We start from the raw sequence: 21,829 nt of genomic DNA, 5'->3' as shown, positions 1-21,829 counted from the left end.
AGAAACCTGACAACACATAGGTAATGCTAAGATCACTGACTGTCATGTTCGCCAATCACTTTCTCATTGTTTCCCTGCACTCCCCATTTTACCTCTTGCCTTAACTACTTGGGTTGCAAACTCTTTGCAGGAGGCACCTTCCTCTTTGCTCTGTGTATGCACAAGGCGTTGATCATTAAATACCACAACACAAATAAATATGAATAATAATTTATAACAAATTTATTCTACAAGTTAAAATGCAGAGCCAATTTAAATGTGTAATAAATAGCACCGACCCAGTGAGATTCGTCCTACAAAAAGTAAAAAAATAAAAATAGAATAATGAATGTCATCAACAATGCAAGAAGACTGTTGCAAGGCTTGGCCTTTTCCACTTCAAATTCAGATGGTTAATAAAACAAAACAAAAATCCACAGACATTTTAAAAAGATCTAAGAATGGAGGCACTGTGGGAATTTTTGCAACCACCACCAATGAAGATCTTGTCGTAACACATTAAAAGAACAAAGGCTGCCTTTGTTTTATCATCCATTTTAATCAATAAGGGATGGGAAAAGATGGCTAATGTCTCCAAGGCAGCTGTCGAGATTCCTCTTTTGTTCCAACACCCTGCCTGCACTACAAAAAGGAACATATGGGGATAAAATTCAACTCAGCACAGGATCGCTCCTACTTAACTAATACGACGTCCTAGCGCCTTGTTTCTGGAGATGGCTTCTTGCTCCGTACTGATTTTGGCTGATGAGGCAGCAGGAGGTATATAATGAATCTCTGCAGTCTGCCTCAGCAGCTTGCAGAATGCATAGGTGAAAAATTCCAACTACCCTTCGATGTGGAGGGGGGGTGGCAAAAGCACAAACTTCCCCATTAAAACGATAACACGTTTACATATGCTAAAGAACCGATTCAAACCTTCTAGGATATCTTATTACAACAGAGCGGCAGGCCAGGGTTCAACAGCCGTACCAGTTAACCTGCTGGCCCAGAACCTCAAAGAAGCAGCTTGATATGCACCCAACATTACAGACAAATATGGATATGTGCACTGTATTTATGACACTAACAAGAATCAAATCCACTGGTTTACGGGCTCGAAATCACTGCTGGCATAAGTGAAGCCAATAGATTTATGCCAGAAGTGACTTGGTTCTCTGCTGTCTTAGCAGTGATTTGGAGAGTGGTTTTACAATACCGGGGGCACAGAGACTAACTAATTGCATTTCAGCCCAGATTAAGTCCGGTGCTATTTGCCCCTTGAAACAAAACATTTCTCAACTGGACAGAACAAAAGTTAAGAAGCCCAACTGCTGGAGATACAAAAGATGAAGACTGCAGGGTTAAAAGAGTATGCTATACTGGAGATCAACTACCTTTTGTGGCACTGCAGTAACAATCCTCGTATCAATACTGTAGGCACTGGGTATCTCTGCTCTTAAAAGTAGTACACATGTTGCAGCTGCCCAGTAAAATCATGTACATTCACCACCCCTAATGACTTATTCTCAGCTCATTTTGCATCTAAGCTGAAGCTGTAAGAATATGCTTGTTATGTCTACCTATGACCTGCCATTTTCCATCTGCTCCCCCACCCCTAGTATAACACAGAGCACAAGGACAGCAGACACAGAGTGCAGGAGAGCGTCACCTCTCCTCCAACACCCCATCCCCACCCCAAATCTTTCAAGGCACATAATACTGTCTACCCCCTCAGTCCTACCCCCCCTCCCCCACTCCTTGTAAGGACAAACACACATTTCCCTTGTTAAGCATCCCTTAAGTGATAGATTCTTGGTGTGCTGGTGACATAGAAGCACCTGGTAACACAATGGATCCTAACTCTCATCTCTGTTTCCCTGGGAAATATTTAACTCTTTTCTTTCAGAGTGCTATCTAATGGATAAAGCCACTCTCTGGCCTCCACAGGGTAAGGGTAGTTTCAAATGATCTCAGGGGAAGAGATCTCATGACCCTTTCTATTAGGTGTGTTTTTCTATTAAAAACTGTCTGGCTGTTTTGCTCATGGAATCACTAGAAAGCTGGCTTTGGTGTGCGTCTGGCTTGTCCCCAGCTCAAGTCCATCTTCCTTACAAGCTAAGGTTATTGCCCTGAAAAACCTGGTCAGTCTCTCTCAGAAATAGAGGGGAAGGGGGTCAGAGCAAGTCCGAACAGAGGGGTTCAGACAGCGACCAGCCCTTCCCGCCATCAGAGAGGGGATTGCACAGATCGGAACCAATGGCTCATCCGTTGATTCCAGCTTAGTGCTCTGAGTCAGAGAGGTAAGAGGGCTGAGTCCATCTCCACACCAGCATATCTTCTCCCGCTACTCTGTGCGACTCTGTCTGAATCCGCGATTCGTTTGAAGCCAGGAAGTCCACAGCTCTCTCCCAAACCCGCTTCATTTTTTTCCTGGAAGCAGAAAAAGAAAAACAAAAAGGACCACAGTCATTTCAGCCTAGCGTTTTCTTGCTTGGGTCATATGTTGCTGCTTACAAAGTGACCATTAAGGTTGATTTCCAAAAGAAGATGAAATCAAAGTTCAATGCTGTTCAATGCAAAGCTCAATCCGACTGCTGCTATGCAGCCTGGCAGCTTAGAGAGGAGCACCTGGCTGGTAAGTCTGTAGGGGGGACAGATTGAGGCCCCCACTGTCAGGATGGAAGTGGGGCAGGGGTAGGAACAGGCGCTACCCAGAACGGGCAGGGTGGGGCACGGGACAGAGCCGTGAGTGGCTCATCAGGGGGGCAGCTGCTGCCACTGCACGCACCCTGGGCGAGGTATGGGAGGGTATATACCCCCAGATTTGTGCACAAGGCGAGGGCAAGCTGCCTGCTACGGACTCTTCCCAGCAGGGGGGGCTGGGCTGGGGTGGTGCTGGGAGGGTAGGCTGGGGGGAGGGGACTGCAGCCACTCCAAAATTCACCGCAGCCTTCCTCCCAGTGCCGACGCCACCCACCCCACCTTGCCACTGCCTACCCCAAGTGCAGCCCTGGCCCAACCCACCCTTAACCCACGCATAAATCCAGGGTGCACATGCCCCCAATGCCTCCCCTGGGGGTGCTCACAGCAGCAGAAGCCCCCCCCACCCCGGACAAGACACCTGCAACTCTGTCCCGCACCCTGCCACTGGGCAGCGTATGCCCCTGCCCCACTCCCTCCCTCACCCCATGCCCCTTCCCCCATAGATTTACTGGCAGGAGGCTGCTCTCCAAGCTGCCAAGCTGCATTCCTGGCCATGTGCATGCTGCAGCTATGCACATGCATGCGGCAGCTATGCACATGCGTGCGGAATTTATCAATGACATCACTGGCCAAAAAAGTCAACCGCTGATGTCAATTTTCTTTTTATCAGTGCTGATACGATATGAACCGATATATTGGTGCACCTCTAGTTGGCAGGGTTTACTACAGGACCTCAGCCTCCTAACTCTGTAGTTCACATATCACCATGCTGCCTCCTTGAAAAGCATCCGCTTAAAAATCTGCCTCAAGCTGGAGAGTATTTACTTCTGCTTAAACGGTAATTGGTTTACTCTGGTCTGTGGAAAACTGCAGTACAGTGCTGATCTTAACCTGACTCCCTGGGAATGACAATGCACACAGCCACCGAGAGAAGAGGACAAGCCAGCCTCATTTACTCAGTGAAAGACATGCACCACAGTTTAACTTTGCCACAGGATAAGTGAGAATGGTGGCAAGACAAAGGGCAAAAATCTAGCTCAGGCTACAGGGGAGAGAGCAAACAGCACACCCAATGCTCAGGAAAAAACAAAATTCAATTACTGCTTGATGGAATGATGACAACTTGCCCGCGTGACTGCACAAAATATCAGCCTCAGCACTGTCACAATGATCTGTAGCAGGGTTAAGGCAGAGCATGAGTTCTGTCAGAATCCCTTAGAAACTGAAAGGCCAGGTACGCACTTCTGGAATTCTTCACTCTCCTCCCCATCAATCCTCTGCTCATTGGGCGTTACTCAGGAACCGGTGTATGACCTGAGCTGAAGAACTTGGTGTTGAGCCTATCTTAAAGAGAAAGAACCAGCTCACCTGCTCTGCGGGGGGATGAGGCTGTCCCGGACATGGAGGATGCCTACGTAGGGGTACCGCTCCAAATTCCGCTCCCATTCTTTGTAGTGATCCTGGACAATGGCTGTAAGGAGACACAGAACAGGGGCACGATGAGCAACAGAACTGTCTGCAATCAACGACAATGTTATCAGTTACATTTTTCCAAGGGATACCACACTCTACCTATGATTTTCTTCACCATTTCATACATGGCCTGTTCTTCTTCCTCCATCTTCCGCCAGCGATACCTCAAGAAGATCAAGATTCCCCATAAGGCAGCTAGACCTGTAACAGGAACAAAAGAAATGCCAGCATGGGTCGCTTGCATGCAATCTTTGGACGTGAGCTGCTCTGTTTCCCCATACAGCCTCATACCAAAGAGTTTCTATTACTGGAAGTCCAGGGACTGCCTGGAATGGAATCCAGAGCATTTCTCTGGGATATTACAAGAACCCTGGAACTGCAGCCTGGTGGCGAGGGTCCCATGTGTGGAACTCCTATCCATCAGGAAACAAACCGGGGTGATTACAAGGCTGTACACCTGTAAACTTCTAGAGCCATCTCTTTGCAAACGCCTCCCAATAATAACGATCCAGAACTGTCAGTTAGTGCTCTGAAGCTGTACACTCATATGGACAGGTATGCGGTTGAAGCAGCAGACTGGGACTCAGGACATTTACACTCAAGTCCTGGCTTTGCCACAACCCCCCTGCATAAGCATAAGCAAGACATCTAATTACTTTGGGCATTGGTTACCCCTCTCTAAAATGGGGGTGGTGATACTTCCTTTTATCTCTCCTCCACTTGGAGTACCTAGGCTGTAAGCTCTTCAGGGGAGGCACTGCCTTAACTATGTGTCTGTACAGAACCTAACTCAGCTGGATCCTACTCTCGGGTGGGGCATCTTGATGTTACCAAAATACAAATCAGTAATAAAGAAACACTATAACTCCTTAATAAAGAAGCCAGTTGGCTTGATAGTGCAGTATGAAGAAAAGCTAGAGAATGAAATCCTTCAGGCAGGCTATTAAATGCACTAATTTTGTAGGCCACTGAAACGGGTGCTTGAGAATTGCCTAGCTAAATGGCTTGCTGATCTAAAATAAACCTAAGGCGCTCACCCTGAAAGTGGGTCCACAAGTGTCCTCATTTAGCCAGAACACAGGTTAATTAAAACTTAATTCATCAGCAGAATTCCTTACACCTTTTTCACTAGATGCATTTAGGTACATGCGTGTGCGTGCGCACGCCTGTATGCGTGTGTGTGCGTGTACGTACATGAGGCATGTTGAAATCCCAACCATTAGTGCTGAAGACTTACACCAAAAAAAGATGAAAAGGGTTGTAATAGCAGTGGTCAATGCCCGGCGGAAGCGACAGATCAACCCCATCCGAGGACGGGTGGATTCGAGACAGACCACCTGGTCGATGCTGGTAACTGGTTCTGAGGGGTCTTTGCCTTTTAACCTGATGGGAAGAGGCAGAAAAGTCATCACTGTCGAGGACAGATTCCAAATGCAGGCTGTAAACAGGAGAGGGCGAACATAAATTGGCTACAGAGGCTGTAACTCTGAGTACACTGGGTAGAAAACAGCAACATATTTTTGTTGCTGGTCTTTCCAGAACATTTCAGCACTGGCTGCTCAGAAAGGATGAATACGGCTTTAGAAAAGGCAGCAGGCCTGGAACTCCCACTGGTAAACTGAAGTCTCCCTCTACAGACTCTTTGACAGCACCTCTCAGCATGCAGAAGATTAAACTTTAAATTGGATTCCCACCTCCCAGCATAGAGAAATGGAAATGTTTACTGAGTTGCTCATCAGCAATTGCACAGAGAGCCGTTGAGAGCACCAATGTCCGTGGAGGTTGCACTATTTTCCTCTGTACAGATGAGCATAAACAGTTTAACGGGAAAAGCGACAACAAATCAAAGCCATCTGCAGCAAAGCCAGGCGCACCCTCGGAAAAAACTATGGCTACAGCCAGACTTCATCCATACTGAAGATCGCTCATACATCTGCTATGTAATCAGAGACCCCTTTCAGTCGCTCCCCACCACCCCATGTTTACTTCCTTACTGGAAGTTTTAAAACAACAGGCATTAGATAACGCAAGCTAAAGTGGCCAGATTTATAGGAGATGGATTAAGAGGACTGTTTTTTTAAAGGTACCAATTTACCTTTAAGCAATGAATAGCAGACCGACAGTCCAAATGATTTCATCCCTTAGCTCGGTCATGTGCATATCACAGGAATCTGATGGCTTGGAATGGGTTAGTTGAGCCCTACTGTACCTGGCGACATCCAGTGTTTTCCTACCTAGTTTGTCTTATTTATAAGGACAAGTCTTAAGTGACTGCTTACAAAATGCACCTGGATTACCAAGTGCAGTCTTTAGTCATTCTGCTTTCTGACCAGCCCCCAGTCAAATAAGCTCACAGACTGTTTGCAAAAATACCACCGGCAGGTTTTTAGTATGCTCTGCATTCATACAGTTTCATATTGAGCTGCCAAAAGCCAGATCAATTCGGTGAACTGTTGATGGAATTGTTAATTACGGAAAATACAGAAATGGGGAGTGTTTCATGTTGCCAGGCCGTGACTCGAACAGTGCTCCAATAGAAAATATTAAATTAAAATGCATTGGATCCCATCCCACCAACAAGTCCAAGCTTGCCCCTCAGGGAACACTGCCTTGTTTTGTGGAGTCTTCATGTTCAAAGAACCACAAAGAAACAGACAGCACCTGGAACAGCAGATTACAGCAGTGGCTACGGATGACAGACTGCGAGAAATAAAATAGTGGGAATTCTACACAAGCTGTGCCCACTACTCCAGTGTTTGTGCTGAAATGAGTTACATCGCAGTGAAATAATTAACTACAATGAAATTCAACTACAGTGAAATTTATTATCAGCCTGCAGAGTTAGTGCTGAAGTGGGTGGGAAGAGGCACCTTTCAGAGCAGCATGTCAGCGAGTGGGTGGACTCAAGCAGACAGCCCTGCATTAGGTAACATTTCCTATCATATTAGGCCATGAAGGCAACAAGCTCAATATTCTGGTTTCCTACAACAAAAGCTTAAAATCCTTCAGAGGCTGATGGAAATGTGAGTTGTGTCAGGGTGGCTCACAATCTGGCCTGTGAATCGCTGCAAAGGAGGCAGTCTCAGATTGCTCAAGTCTGTCCTCCTGGCCGATTCATCAAACATTTGTTTCCAAATAATGGAGCTGTGCCTCAGCACTTTACATCCAATTTACGGAGTCTCCCTGTCTGCCATCAGCAGTTCTCGGCCTCTTCCACAAAAGTCCCGAGACTACTTTATAATATCAGAAGAAGAGAAGCAGTGCAGCCATTTTAAATAGATAAATTTTACACGGCACTATATTTTTCATAGGACTGAACAAAATCTCATGCTGATTTTTGCAGGATGATGATTTCCCACTGCCAGATACTGAAAACTAACCAGACAAACATCCCCGCTCCCTTTTAAGTGTAGAAACCACATATACCTGTGAAGCATAAGAGGAAATGCTCAGCGTGACTGATCTAGCATGCTGAGAAAAGTCAATGGGAACGTGGCAGTCTTTGCACCGATACAACTGAAGATCAGGTATTCTGTTAGTTGCATGATAATGCCGCTACTCTGAAGATGCCATTGAGAATTCTCTCATTTTTTTACCATATTGATTTTCATCCTAAAACACTGCATCAGCTATAGCAACTGAATTGCATACCAATAAAATGCAGCCACCTCTGCAGCAGAATATGGTTCCATATTGTAACACCAAAGTGCTGTTTGTAGCAGAACTGAAGAAAACAGTAGCTAGTGGGAAGTATGGGGAGAGGATGTCAAAGGACAGATTGTCATCGCACACGCATCGAACAGGGGCAGGACACAAGGACTGAAATTACCGCATTTGCAATAAGGACCTCAGGGTGTTTAATGACCACAAGTAGTTAAGAGTCTCATATATGCTGCATATGAAAGAATGCTTCCATGACCAACCAGCGCTGTGAATTACATATTTCCTGTCACTCACCATATTCCTAAATCCTTGTTACTGGTCAGTATCCAATCCAGGGCAGCTCCAAACTCCTCTGGGGGAGTACCAGTTACATTCTGAACAGAAAAACCCATAAGAAGATTAGTTCTGCATGCAGGGTGGAATAACATTATTCTAGTACAGCAATAGGAGAATTTGCTCCAGGTACATCTTTTTTCTACATTAATTCTTACTACCAGTTCAACTAATTCAGCTAACTGGTGGAAGGAAAAGGAAACCCAGAGATTGGTTTGGAGTCCTGACTGAAATGTTATGATGATGGTACATGATGCATGAAGTACACTGTAAAAATAAATACTGTCCACAGAATGCCAAGACTACTTGCTGAAAACTGTGTGTGAAAAAGTAGAATGCTAGATTGAAGTGGTCTGTCTTTTACCACTTTGGGGTGGGGGAAAAAATATTACTGATGACAGCTCCCAATTCAAGGAAATTTCTGGTTTTAAACAGACTGATGACTCAGGTGAAGCAACAAACTATTAGCTAGATTTACAGTGGCTGAGTCAGTGGTGTTGAAGACCAAGTGAAAGATTGTTTTCAAAAGGACTACAAAGAACATAAGAGACAAAAGGAAAAGCTGAAAACGAGGGGAAAGAGCTGGAATAGGAGGAAAGAGCAAGCTGAATGCTTAAAGCAATAAATAACAAATATTTAACAATGCTACAATAGACATATACTCCAATTCTACTTACCGCCACATAATCCCTTGCTTCACTAACCAGAATGCATTTACTTTTTAGCTTTTCAGGGTTTCCACACTCAAAATTACCTAGGAAAAAAGTCAGAGAGATTAAAATAATTCCGTAGGGGGAAGAAAAAAGGGCTTAGACAGTTAGGAAATACATGGATCTATCCTGAAATGTTATCCTTTTAAATCAGTTTTAGCTGTGGGCAAAAGACTTGTGAGAGGAGGTGAGAGTTATATTGCAGCTAGATAATTTTATGACCATTAATAAAATTTGCAGCTACAGTTTATAGGCTAGATAGGGGCAATCAAATCTCACGCTGCAAGGCATTTGCTGCTCACCACAGATGCCAGGAAGGAACACTGGCTCCCCATTCTCCAAAACCGAACACCTGACCAAACGCATTACAGAGGAACATGATCCTCTGGGCAAGATGTTGAACTTGATTATCAAGGGACAAAATGGTACAATGGAGCCCCTCCCTACTCCATTTTCTACTAGGCAAAGACAAATGCTGGGGAAAGACTCACACACCCAGGGTAGTTAAACTGGCCCTGAAAGTAAGCCTGAACAGGTGTGTTAAATGACAGCATAAAATTGTTTAACATCTGAACAACTCGGTTAACATCTTAGGTGACTTCAGTACTTGAAAGCAGGACTTCATTTATAGCTTCCCATTGTTCAGTAAAACAAACAGCATTAAACTGGTGCTAATTGGTACAAGCACCTACATTCTGCTTTTCAGAAGTGACTTAGAAAACCAAGTCTACTGACTTCCATTGAGATTTATGCCCTTAAGTGCCTAAATCATTTTTAAAAACGAGCGTTGGGAGCTTTTAATGGCTAATACAACAGTTGGTTAATAAACAGTAAGATTCCAGGTAGCTGGCAAAAATTTCACACGTGGTGGTAGGAAAGTATTATGAAGCTGAAGATCTACAGCTCAAATTTCTAGTATGTGAAAGGCAAGTAAGGAGTCCTCCAAGGAAACACAGATCTCTCTCTATAGTAATGTATAAATGTATTAGCAAAGCACAATGGTTATTTAAAGGGAACTTTTTTTCCCCCCACTATTTACCCTACTTTCCCTGAACTCTTCAAGTGGAACAGTCAATTATACAAGGCCCCTCTGTTCCAGGTAAGGTTAAAGATGTCCAGACAGCTGGGAGATGCAGGTTGCTGAACACACAGAAGTGCTTTATGATGACAACCGGTACTTACCAGCTTGTATTGCCAGGTAGTTATATAATTCATACAGCATGTTCATTAAAATGCTCTTCTGTTTAGCTTGACAGAACTGGAAGTCAGAAACACATAATAAACATCAACACATCCACAGGAAGACGACAGCAATTAAATCAGCCAAAAGAAAGAAAATAAAGTACTAATCGCAGTGTATGTTCAGTTATGCTTCACTTGACTGGATAAAATTAAATTACTTGATTATGGAGTCAAAGAGGTCTACTGGGCCTAAATTTATGAACTGCTGAGCACATCCCATGAAACGTAAGCATCTCTAGCTCCCAAACCTCATAGTCTAGGACCCTTTTATTCCCAACAATAGCTGAAGGAGCAGTTCCTTCAAACTCATATACAGTAAGCGGATTTACTACACATTTCTCCAAGGGACATACTACTACTACTCTGAATTTGATACAAAAGTTTGTCTCTCTCAAGAATACATTATGGAATAAGTCAAGCCTGCATAAACACATTTTAACAGAGATTAGGGGAGTTAGCAGTATTAAAGGCTGTATTACAAAAGATGAATATACAGCTACAGCCTTTGTCAGCAATCAAAGTCACTTATGTTATAATCAACTAAAAGTTTCCATAACAGCAAGGGATTCAGATGTTCAGAAGCTTAAATCTATACCTATATCTATTCAGAAGCTCCTACACAGACACCATTTTTTCCCTCCCCACAAGGCCAGACAAGCCTATTAAATCCAACTTCTGCAAAACACTACATTATTTCTGTAAAAGGATGGAGGTTATTCTGTAGTCATATTGATAGAAAATGTCTTCTGAGTTTGCTGCAATAATTAACCTTTTATCAGATGCCTGCACCCACTGCAAGATTTAAAAAAAAAAAAAAAATGAGTCACTTACTTCGTCTGTTTTTTTATTACAATCCACAGGTAACAGCTTAACTATAAGCAAGAGGAAAACCAAGGTTAGTCAGCTGCAAAATAAAACCTTTGACAGAGAAATTAACTATGTAATTTAAAAAACCAGCTAATTCTCTAAACATCTGATTCTGCTATTTTTAATCCCACTGAATAATCCCTTGCTATGCAAATAGCCCATTGAAAGAACTACAGCAAGTAGGATTGGAAACTAAATGAACAGTGTGCTCTCTATCAGGGCAAATACAAGGAGTTTTTGTTCCGTTGGCAGATCATTTGGAGCTGCTAAACTATTGTGATCATATTCTATGAAAAAGGGGAGATTACATACTCTTGGATAGCTCACTGAATCTGCTTAACACTTCATAATTTACATAAACCCATGCCCATCTCATTGTGCTATTAACTGTCACTGCATGGCATACGGTGGTGACTTGGAAACTTCACTGCTACAAAAGGGATCAAAATCAGATCTGGCTGCAGAAGCACAGGCTTCTGTTATTTCAGGGGAAGGAGGCTCTTTTTAGCCTGCCAGCTGCAGAGTCTGACTGATCACTTCTTATCCTCCTTACCAATAGAACAGCCAGAGTTGGCACAAGGTACCTTGAAACAATTTTAGCCACGTGAAACTATAACAAATATGTGCAGTAAAACTCCCCATTTCTATGTGTTTTAAGGAGGGGATGGTCCCAAAAGTGTACAGCATACATCAAGACACTCATCCCTATCATCCTGATAGAGGAAACAAGTTTATTTTGTCAAAGCATTTAAATACACACACTCAATGAACAGGTTGAGCATCAGCAACTGCACTTTGCCACTTCCTTTCACCAACCTGCTTCCATCATTGCAGAAGCAAAGGAAAAATCACACCTGGGGATGTGATCTACCAGGAGAACAGGCTGCGACAGGGGGGTCATTTTTGCCCTGTTTGCTCTCTGCTACGCTGGGAGGCAAGCAGCAGACAGGAAGAGAGTCCAGTACTGCTCTTTCAACATGGTCAGGACAAAAAGCCGCAGAATGACTGTGCTTTGCAGAGGATGACACGAGACAGGCAATTACACGGCCAGTACATCCTACGATGGGGAATCGTAAAAGACGTCCTTGTTCCCAACCAAAATTTCACTCTCCATAAAATCTCTGGAGGTGAAGGCTCCGACGCCAAAATCACTTGAATACACAAACACTCAAGCTACTGCTCTGCAGCTAACAAGGACGGGAGAGGAAAAGAAACCCAGCGATAACCAAAGTGCGGGGGGACGCAGGGAGAAGAAGGTGGCAAAGCGAGGGGGGAAAAGGAACAAAAGATGACGGGAAAGCGAGACGTTCACCACGCACAGCTGTCCTCGGCTCCCTGAAGCCGGCCGAGCCCCATCATCTTCACCCAGAGGATGCCCAAGAAAATCAGCATCAGCGCCAACGAGGAGAGACACAGGAACCAGGAGAAGTAGTACTCCAACGGCCTGCCCTTTCTCTCGGGCCTCGCCGCGGGTCTGGCCGCCCAGCTCGCCGGCCCCGGCCCCGCCGCGCTCCTCCACGGGGCCCGGCGGGTGAGCTCGGCCCGCGCGGACCCCAGCGGGGACGGACGGTCCCTGTCAAGTCCCGGCCGCCACCACGAGCTCCTGGAAGACGCCCCGTCTCCCTCCGGCCTCCACGAGGCTCCTTCGCCGGCCCAGTGGGGGCTGCCCCGCTCCCACGTGGCACTAGGGCCCGATTCCTGTCCCCCCAGCAGGGGCCGGCGGCCGAGCCCCAGCGTCCCGGTGGCCGGCTCCGCGTCCCAGCGGGGGAATTTCCCCCCGTCGCAGCCCAGCAGGGGTCGGGGGCTCAGGCCCAGCGCCCCGGTGGCCGGCTCCGCGTCCCAGCGGGCGCCGGGGGACAACGCGGCAGCGCCCGAGCCCAGCAGGGGCCGGTGGCTGAGCCGCCCCGGGGAGGCCCAAGGAGCACGGGAGGGCGAGTCCCCTCCGGTCAGCAGCGGCCTGTGGGCCAGGCCCAACGAGGACAGGCCTGGGCGGGTGCAGGGGGGGGCCTCGCCCAGGGCCCCCCACGACAGCCCCGTGCGGGCCTCGCCCTCCTCATCCTCATCCTCCTCCTCCGAGCTGCCCTCATCGCCGGGGCTCCCCCTGCGGCTTAGCCACGGGCCCTGGGGCCGCCCCGGGCTCGGCTGGGCCGCCTGGCTGCGGGGCTGGGCCGCCTGGCTGCGACGCTGGGCCGCCCGCTCGGCCCGCAGGCAGCCCAGCTTCTTCTGGTAGAGGCGGCGGGTAGTGTCGGTGACGGGCCCCGCCTCGTAGCCCAGCGCCAGCAGCTCTCGCCGGAGCTCAGCGTCTGACAAGGCGGCCATGGCGGCGAGGCGGCGGGTGGGCCGCAACCCGGAAGCAGCAGCTGCCAACCCGGGAAGTGCAGGCGCCATCTTGGGAGGCGGGGGGCGCCATCTTGGGAAGGCCAGCGAGGATGGAGTGAGGGGTAGGCGCCATCTTGGGACGGTCAGCGAGAGTGGAGGGAGGGTGTGGGCGCCATCTTGAGAAGGTCGCGGCCGTCGCCATTTCCCGAAGGGCTGAGTCGAGCAGCGCCATCTTGGGAAGGTCAACGAGGAGGGAGGGGTGGGCGCCATGTTGGGAAGGTCTCAATGAAAACAATGTGGCACCTTTGTCCTTCCAACAAGCCCGTGCACAGTCTGAAGCAGTGCATGGGGAACAGGAGCCTGCTGTGGCCTTCGGGGAGGGCGGGCCCTGAGCCTTGCGGGGTGCTCGATGCCCTGCCGCATGGCTGAGGTCTCCCCACCCCAAGGAGAGCTCGTGGGGCTGGAAGGGACCTCCACGTCACCCCTGCCCTCGATTGCTACCCCTGGCCTGGTGGGCACCAGGCTGACCAGGAGGCACCGCTCCTTCCTGCCCCTGAATCTGACATCGGTCCGGCCCCGAGCGGAGGGGCAAGACCGGCGCCCACAGGCTTTGGCCCCGGCAGCAGCACTGGCACAACCCAGGCAAAGTCCCGGGAGGCTTAAAAACATCTTGAGGCACGTAGGAGGAAGAGGGGGAAGCAGCAATAGCAAAGCCCAAAAGCCTGGGAAACCCCCGTAGTGGACCAGAGGCATCCTCATGCCTCGATCGAGCCCAACGGCCCGGCTCCTGCTTCCCGACACCGCCAGGGCTGGGGAGCTGCTGCGACTGAAACCTAATTAGAAAGATAACTAGAGGACATAAAGGCGTTAGGTTTTGTATCAACAGAGGACGGGGTAGCAGAAAACCAACATGTGCTCTCTCATGGCCACCCTACTTTTCACCGCTTATACGACTGCAAGTGTTGCTGTCCTGGGCGTCTGCGCGTGTAAAAATGCCCGATGGCAACTGAACCTGCCTTCCGCCTACCCCCCAGCACAACTCCTGGGTTTGACGGTGTCTCTTGGCCGAACCGTGATGAGCCGCAACTGCCTGCTGCCGCCTAGAAAAGGGACAAATCAGGGCCGACTACTGTGGTTTAATTGTGGAATTTAATTAAAGATAATGACAGGGTGACGAATGCACACATGTAGCGACTGTGTAACGGGGGTTAGGATGGGCCTATAATGTTAGGGTCTGGGGCCCTTATAGTTTTGGAGCATAATATAATGTGAAGGAGGTCTGAGAGCATGGGGGACATGCCTTTCTGGCTGGGCCAGGGTACCTTTATTAGTAGTACTAATAGTATCCATAGTAGTAGAAGGAGTAATATTAGTAATAATTACTATTACTAGTAATAATAATTGTAACAATAATTAACAACCACCACAGCAACAGCAGTAGTAGTAGTAGTAGTAGTACCATGCGTGAAGGAGCCCTTTCTGGGCTTGCCACTTGCCAGCCACTTCTCATCTTGGGGCCACGCTTGCTATCAGTGCTGAGCAGGAACAAACCTGGCAGGTTCATCAGGATGCCCCTGACATTACCACCTCCCAGCCGTTTCCCAGCTGTGTAAGCTGGATGCGATCATGAGACAAAAGTTGCCTGCCTCAAACAGAACCCGATGAACTAAAACGGTGCCTGAACGCACCCCTCGGGCAGCACTCCTCGTGCGTGCCGCCACCACCAAAATCATCACGGGGGCCTCAACTTGGCGTGGCCAAGATGTTCGCTCCTGACAGCCTTCTGTGGCTGGTCCCACCGGCAGGCGATTGCTCCTCTTCCCTTCATTTATGCAGTTTAGCTTCCCTATCAAGATGAGAGAAGACTTTTGAAGCGCGAGACATTTCAGCTGGGTCTTGGCAGGGGCTGCTGTGGAGGGCAGAAGACAGCAACCTTTCAGAGTGGAGTCATCTGATTTGAAGTTGCATCTTGTACAATTTCAGCAAGTGATGGTGCCTTTGATTTTTAATTAATGCTTTAAACTAAGAGGAAAAGTTGGTCTGGCTGCTTCTATCTCGCCATGCCCTCCTTTCACACTCACTTTGCTCTCAGTCTTTGTTCTAATTTAGGCTATCAGATCAAGCTATTCTAGGTCTTCCTGATTTATTAAAGAAGGCGGCTGCCAAATGCCCTGAGATTTGTTAATCCAGTTAGCAACAACAAATGCATGCTTAGCAGAGGCCAGAGGGCCCATTGAAAAAGCCTGCTGTGCTCTGATGAAGAATGTGGAAATACTAAGCTTAGTTTTCTATTCACTCACTGAAAAATGCAACTGATAGCTAATAATTTGAAGCAGTCTTATGTAAATGTGGCATTAGACTATCTCCCTAGTCCTCCTCAGGCCCCGTTCCTGTAGGCTTACACATTCCAGGTGGCTTGGATAAAGCTATGCCCAAGCCTGTGGACTTTAAGCCCATGCAAGCACCCACACATGCAAATGCCATATTTTCTGTGTGCTCCTATCACTGGTTTTGCCTTTCTCTGGGATTAGGTCATCCAGGTGCTTGGAGCAGATGTAAAGCACAGCAAAACCTGCAAGTGCTTGTCTACTCAGCATCCCCTGCATTTCAGGCTCAGCGTGACCCACCCATCTGCTCACACACCAAGCATGGAGGTGTGCCAGCGAAGTGCCCACCTGTAGTCACTGTGACACCTGGTTGCTCAAGGGTACCTGGTCGGGCTCCCCCAGCAAGGCCTCCCAGCGCATTTCTTGGTATGGAAGAGCTCTCCTGCAGCTTAGCCAGCAAGCCCTCATCCACGAGAGGCGAGTTCTCAGCTCCCCTCTTTCCTCGCTGTAGTAATGCAGTTTGCCATCCTGGAAACTGCACAAGCCATGACCGACAAGAATTATTTGAGCTGGTGGCGGGCAATTGAACGCTGACAACAAGAGGAAAAAGGGGAAAGAAAGGAACCGACACGCCTAAGCAGCCGCCCAGTATGCCATGCATACAGATAGGGCTGCAGCCTTGCTCTCTGCTTCGATTCATTATTGAGGTGCCCATCAGAGGCAGACAGCTTAGAAGGGGAGCGTGATTGTTTCAGTGTACAGCATGAGCCAGAAGGCAGTGACTGGTTAAAGGGACCCTGTCAGGCCTAGAAAGAGCCCTTGCCATGAGAAGTGGGGGACCAGCTATGGGAAGCAACCCCTTCCCACTGCTTGCGACTGCTCCCTGTGGTTTGGGAGAAGTAGAGATGACAGCTTGTTCCCTTAGTCTCTCTCACTCCACTTTCCTGTGCAGCACTAGCAGCGAGGGAGCTGGACTTGTGCATTGTCTGCCATGGGCTATTTGTGTCCCCCTGTGCCACCCCACTGTAGCCAGAAGGAATCTGCCCAGGCAAGATCTTGAGTGCGAGGCCATACAGCCAACGGCCATGAGTCATGTAAAGATTGCATGGAGGGTTAGCTGTCTGTTTGGCACCCAGCTCCCTGGCTTGAGTTCTGTGCCCTGGGCCTGGAGAAAACCAGGCTAAGGGGGTCCGAGGAAGACATGCATCCCCCTATGTCCCTCCAGTAGCCATGTGGCAAATGCACCAGTAGTAACCAGCTAGAGGCTCTTGTGAATTATCCTGGGAAACCTCCTCCACACAAGGCTGGCAGGGGAAGAGCCAGCTGGAGAAACCCCATTGGCGCAGTCTCACTGACAGACCTGAGTAGGAGATGCAGGGGCAAGAGCAAGTACAGAGACTCTAGCCCCTATGCAAACACCCCTGTGCCTGGCATAGACTTTGGGTATCTGCATGATGGAGGAACAGAGCCCCTTTGTGTTCCTCCAACTTCCTGCATGCCATGGGAACCTCTCTGATTATACCTTGGGTGAGATATAGGATTTGGCCCATCAAGAATAGCAGGTCAAGCTTTGATCTCACTTATGCCAGGGTCAATTTTGGGGTAACTTCACTGGTGCCAAGTCCTCAGCTGGTGTCAACTGGCTTGGCCCTGCTGAAAGTCAACTTATACCTGCAGAGCATCCGTACCAGCGAGGTTTTGCTCTGCTCCAGCTAAATATATTACATTCATTATCTCCCCACTCTCAGATTCAGTTACCAGTGGTTTTATAGCACAACCTGCCCTTCAGCAATAATCCTTGTGAACTTCCAGCTACATTAAGCTGATCAGCATGTGCAGCAGAAATATGTTTGTGAATCATACGTTAAAGCTAGAAAACCACTCCTGACTCCATGTTCCATTATACGTTGGGAGATTTCTCTTCTAAGGGAGAGAGTGTCTTTCAACATACACGGCACAGAGGAGTGAGACTGGCATGTCGCTATTCTGGCACAAATACTGCAGCTATTTAAATGATCCACAGTGACAGCAACATTTATGTTCAGTGAGGAGAATAAAATTGAATTGGAATGGGATACATGCACACACATATCGTTCGTCCCATTACTGCATGCCTTACAGATGTTGCATCTCACGGCACCCAGAGAGGGACAAGTCCTTAAATGCACGTCAACCTGTAGCCATTACAGTGAAATTAGCATCAGTTTTGCTTGCAAGGCACAGATAAGCAGGGAGACCTGGATTGTTTTATGTGCAGTATGTATTCAATTCATGGGTAGAGTGCCCCCATCAACAGCTCAACATCTAACGCCTGGTACTTTTTGTGTTTGCAGGGACTATCACGATACCTGGTGGCAAGGACTACTGTGATATACCACCTGTCAGAAAGGACTCAAGCAATCAAAGCAGAGAATTTCAGGTTAGGTGCTGTTCCTGGCTGTGGGAGTGAGTGCCCTCTAGTGATCACAAAAAGGAGCCGTGAGGCAGGATGCTGGGGTTCCCTTCCCACCTCTGAGGCTATGTCCTCTTGCGGGTAGGTGGGTATAGGGCGTAGGGATTGTATTACCACTCTTGCTATTTGACTTTCAGCAAGTCATTCTACCTCCCTGTGCCTCAACTTCCCCACCTGTACAGGAGGATGACTAAAATGTAGAGTGGGTGTGTGAAGCCTAATTACTCAGTGTTTGCAAAATGCTTTGAACTCCTTGGAAAAAAAGGTGGTTTTCTATGTAACGGCAATCCATTAAGAGGTAATGTTGTTTTGCTGCTTTCATGCGCTTTGCGCTCACCATCTGCCTAATAAACTTATTTAAAAGAGCCAAATCATTCATTTAATTAAACTGCACATTTTATTAGCTCACATCAGATTGTTTCGAAACCCTTGACAGATTCAGTTTACATGTGTGTAGGCTTTTAGGTTAGCAAACGGCACCGCCTTACGCTTCTGATTCAGTTAGCTATAAAGAGAGGAGAGAACAAACATAATTAATTCACGTCTTTATGGGCTTTCCATACAATTGCCAGTCCTTCATATACAATTCCCAGTTCTGTATAAGCCTTGTATACAGTTCCCAGTCCTCTGAATAGTTTCCCATTTTTTACAAGCCTTGTATACAATCCCCGTTCTTTATAAGCCTCATATACAATTCCCATCCTCCTCAACTTCCACACTTCAAAAATGAAAAATAACCCCTGACACCCACTTAGTCAGACTGAAATAAGAGTCCCACAGAATGGATGTTGCTAGAGTCATTTCAGCCTGACCTGGACAAAGCCCCAGAGAATTCTCTGTAGATAGCAATCCCTGTAGATAACAATCCCCCCAAGGGTGTTGACATAAATCAACTCAATAACTTAAACACAGGAGTTTTCCATCTCCATTTTTTGCATACGAAGCTTTAGATTATCAGAAGAGCTCGGGGACAGATTTACTGTCTAAGCAGGGACAGATTTTCAGAGTTTGTCTCCTTTTTAGGCTCCAAAAGTGCTAGATTTTCAAAGGACCTCATTATATTCATTTCAGGGGTAGTGCATGTGGTGTAAGCACAGTAGGTTTCATTGTAGCATGCCCTATCTTGGTCTGGAAGCAGTAGCAAACATGACCAGTCACAAACTCCACCAAAGTTTTTCTTTGCTCTGGGGCTGGGGGAACATGTGCAAGCTCATGCGTGAGCATGTGGCACAACTGTGCTGACTGGTGCATTGTGGAGGAGAACCAGGTTCCATCCTTCTGCACCCACATGCAGTGGCGGTACGTCACAGCTGCACGGAGGTTGTTGCCCCGTCCGTACTCCTGTCCATGAGACAAGTAGGAAGCTCAGTGCCAGGTGTATTATACCTTACACTCACTTTTACATCCCTTGAGGACATACAGGATGGTCCCTAACAGGCAGGAGAGAAGCAGGCCCCAGAGATGCTCAGCACAAGCCTTGCACCCCCTGAGCTACGTGAGCAGTTTTGTCCTTCAAGTTGACTCAGCAGGCAAAGGCAACTCTTTGATTTTGCTTTTCTGGCGACACACTTTCAAATGACTGGAACAAGGCATTTGCCACATCTCTTGTGGCAGGGAGGGCAGAGGTGGGATGGGACGTGAATGTAGGAAGCCATGTGAAGTATTTACAGTAGCAGCTCAACAGCAGTGCTAAGGAATGGACAGGGAATGAGGAGACGGCTTGATGTTCTTATGTGTCAAGTATACGCACGGGGTGAGGGCCAATAAGGACTGTCTGAAGGGAACAAACATGACACAAAAGCCATTCCTGGAATATAAATATCACCAGGGCACTGAGCTGGGAAGGAAAGGGAGAGGCCGGAATCAGGCTCCTTACAGTACCGTTTTCAGTGTCCAGTAACATCTCAGTTAGCAGTTTCTCCAGGCCACCTTGGTATTTTTCCAGCTGCCTAGAGTTGAGCTGCATTCTGATTTCCACAGGAGCAGTCAGCTGTGAAGGAAAGCAGAATTAGCCAAAAGAAAGGAAAATGAACAAGGTGGTGGTAGATAGACATGGTTAACAATGCTTACAGGACCAGGGGTCTTCTGGGCAGGGTTAGACATTGCCACATACCACATTTCCCCCACCCACCTGAAACCCAGCCACTGACATCCATTTCACAAGAGCAGGAGGCAGTTCTGTTGCATGGGTTTGGGCTGGGCTGACATAATAGTCTCTTATTTGGAGGGCAGAGGCTTGATCCTGCTTTGTTCAAGTCAGGGGAACAGGGTAGGATGGAGGAACTGAACCCTTTGTTAGAGCGGCTATGAATGAGGACTGAGTCTCAAGAGCGCTTTACCCAGGCCTGGGTTATTAGATGTCTTTGGGCATCAGGCCTTTGGTTCACCCAGAAGTTGGTTTGGAAAGTAGGCTGGGCCCTCTCCCCTGGCAGCAAACCTCGGAGATTAGCAAGGACTCTAGAGGAGAAAGTCATCCTTGACCCTGACAATCCCCATGTTGAAACCCTCTCACAGGCCTGTGGACTCGGATAGAGTTGTGGGACTGGGCACATTTCTGCCTTAATTAACAACACTAAATAGACCAGTTCAGGCCAGGGCTGGGATGGGGAGCTGACACCTGGATGTACCTGTTATTTAACACTTAATATTGAAAATACACAGAGCTTAAACATGAGTATTGATTTTTTTTGACCCAGTTTGGCAAGAGTGGATGTGTGCTTGTTAGTCTGGGCCCTGGCCAAAATCCAGCTTAGCTAGTCTTTACATTCTCACTGGATGGGTTTCCCCCATAGCTTCAGGTGAGAAAAGTACAGCTGTGCTTACAGCGTAGATGTAGCTGTATCAGTGGGTGGCTGAAGAGAGCTCTCTACTCTCACTGAGTTTTCAGACTCGGTGGGTGACGGCGCAAGAGTGTCTTGGGGACACACACAAGCCCTGGGACATCTGAAATGGGTGTTTTTATGTCCCAAAGTGCTGATTTAGAGTCAGAGGGCCCCCATTTATAAACTCAAATGACAAAGCACTTTGCAGTCCTGCAAAATCAACAATACTAGGCAAAGACCAGGCAATAATACTACAACCTCTCTTTGCTATAACCATGCGCAGTGTCAGGACCTAGGGGGTATCCCTTTAAATAATTTGTAAGCCCTTGAGTGGTGTTCACTGTCTTCTGTTGCAGAAGCTTTTAAAACACTGGCATGTAGCTACAGCTAGATCTTGTGTGTTTGCACACTGGCAGTAAGCAAATGTAGGTAGGCCCCCCCTGCCAGTGTGTCTTCCTCAGACCCACTCATGGTCACTTCACTGTTCTCCTCACCTTGATCATCTCACCCTCACCGACACCCTCCATGCTGGAGGGCCCAGTAAAGTCTCCTTCTTCCGATTGCTGCTGCAAGGTCAGGGACTTCTTCTGCCCTTTATTTCTCTCTCTCTCCTGGAGGCACAGAGCAAGGCACAAGGTAGAACAGATGCCACGTATCAGACAGGTCATGGATGCAAGCATTAGGTGGGACAGAATAGGGGTTCAAGGAAGGGTTGTATCCATGCAGCACCTCTTCTGCCATTTAGTGGTCAGGGGAAAAATCCTTGCCCACATAAGATTCCCAGCACCAAGCTGGGGTCTGTAGGCTATGAGTCAGGGGACAGGATTTGAGCCTGTGTTTGTATATATGAATTCCCTCCTATCCAGTTGCATAGACAGTCTCTTACTGGTGCTGCCCTGTCTCTGCACCTGGCATTGCTGGAACAAGCCACCACCTGTT

General features: G+C 47.7%; 2 protein-coding genes across 6 annotated transcripts in view; both read right to left on the bottom strand.

The window, feature by feature from the left end:
• Positions 1-198: 198 nt before the first annotated feature.
• LEMD2 (LEM domain nuclear envelope protein 2) lies at positions 199-13,324 on the bottom strand. The gene is made up of 9 exons (XM_006267909.4): positions 12,290-13,324; positions 10,935-10,975; positions 10,044-10,119; positions 8,829-8,905; positions 8,113-8,192; positions 5,393-5,538; positions 4,255-4,356; positions 4,051-4,153; positions 199-2,409 (listed from the first exon to the last, which is right to left on the bottom strand). Exons 1-9 carry the CDS (start codon positions 13,287-13,289, stop codon positions 2,259-2,261), a joined length of 1,776 nt encoding a protein of 591 aa, XP_006267971.2. The 5' UTR covers positions 13,290-13,324; the 3' UTR covers positions 199-2,258.
• Positions 13,325-18,442: 5,118 nt separating this feature from the next.
• The window catches only part of MLN (motilin), a 33,599-nt gene continuing 30,212 nt past the window's right edge, over positions 18,443-21,829 (bottom strand). For all 5 annotated transcript variants that reach the window (XM_059717045.1, XM_019484901.2, XM_059717044.1 and 2 more), the window contains 3 exons: positions 21,385-21,501; positions 19,950-20,058; positions 18,443-18,573 (listed from right to left, as the gene is read on the bottom strand). In XM_059717045.1, coding sequence (XP_059573028.1) covers positions 18,566-18,573; positions 19,950-20,058; positions 21,385-21,501 — 234 coding nt within the window. In that variant the 3' untranslated portion in view covers positions 18,443-18,565. The remainder of the gene's footprint in view (positions 18,574-19,949; positions 20,059-21,384; positions 21,502-21,829) is intronic.

The sequence above is a fragment of the Alligator mississippiensis genome, chromosome 14 (assembly GCF_030867095.1).
Source record: "Alligator mississippiensis isolate rAllMis1 chromosome 14, rAllMis1, whole genome shotgun sequence".
Classification (NCBI taxonomy): Eukaryota; Metazoa; Chordata; order Crocodylia; family Alligatoridae; genus Alligator; species Alligator mississippiensis.
Note: the sequence above shows the minus strand (reverse complement) of the source record. Positions and strands in the feature narration are given on the sequence as shown.

What these genes read in the sequence shown, in the direction of transcription:
- LEMD2 (XM_006267909.4), bottom strand. Translation starts at nt 13,289, where the DNA reads ATGGCCGCCTTGTCAGACGCTGAGCTCCGGCGAGAGCTGCTGGCGCTG. An exon ending in AACAAGGATTTAGGAATATG is followed by an intron (nt 5,539 to 8,112) that starts GTGAGTGACAGG and finishes TCTTCCCATCAG; the next exon opens with GTTAAAAGGCAAAGACCCCT. An exon ending in AATGGTGAAGAAAATCATAG is followed by an intron (nt 4,154 to 4,254) that starts GTAGAGTGTGGT and finishes GTCTCCTTACAG; the next exon opens with CCATTGTCCAGGATCACTAC.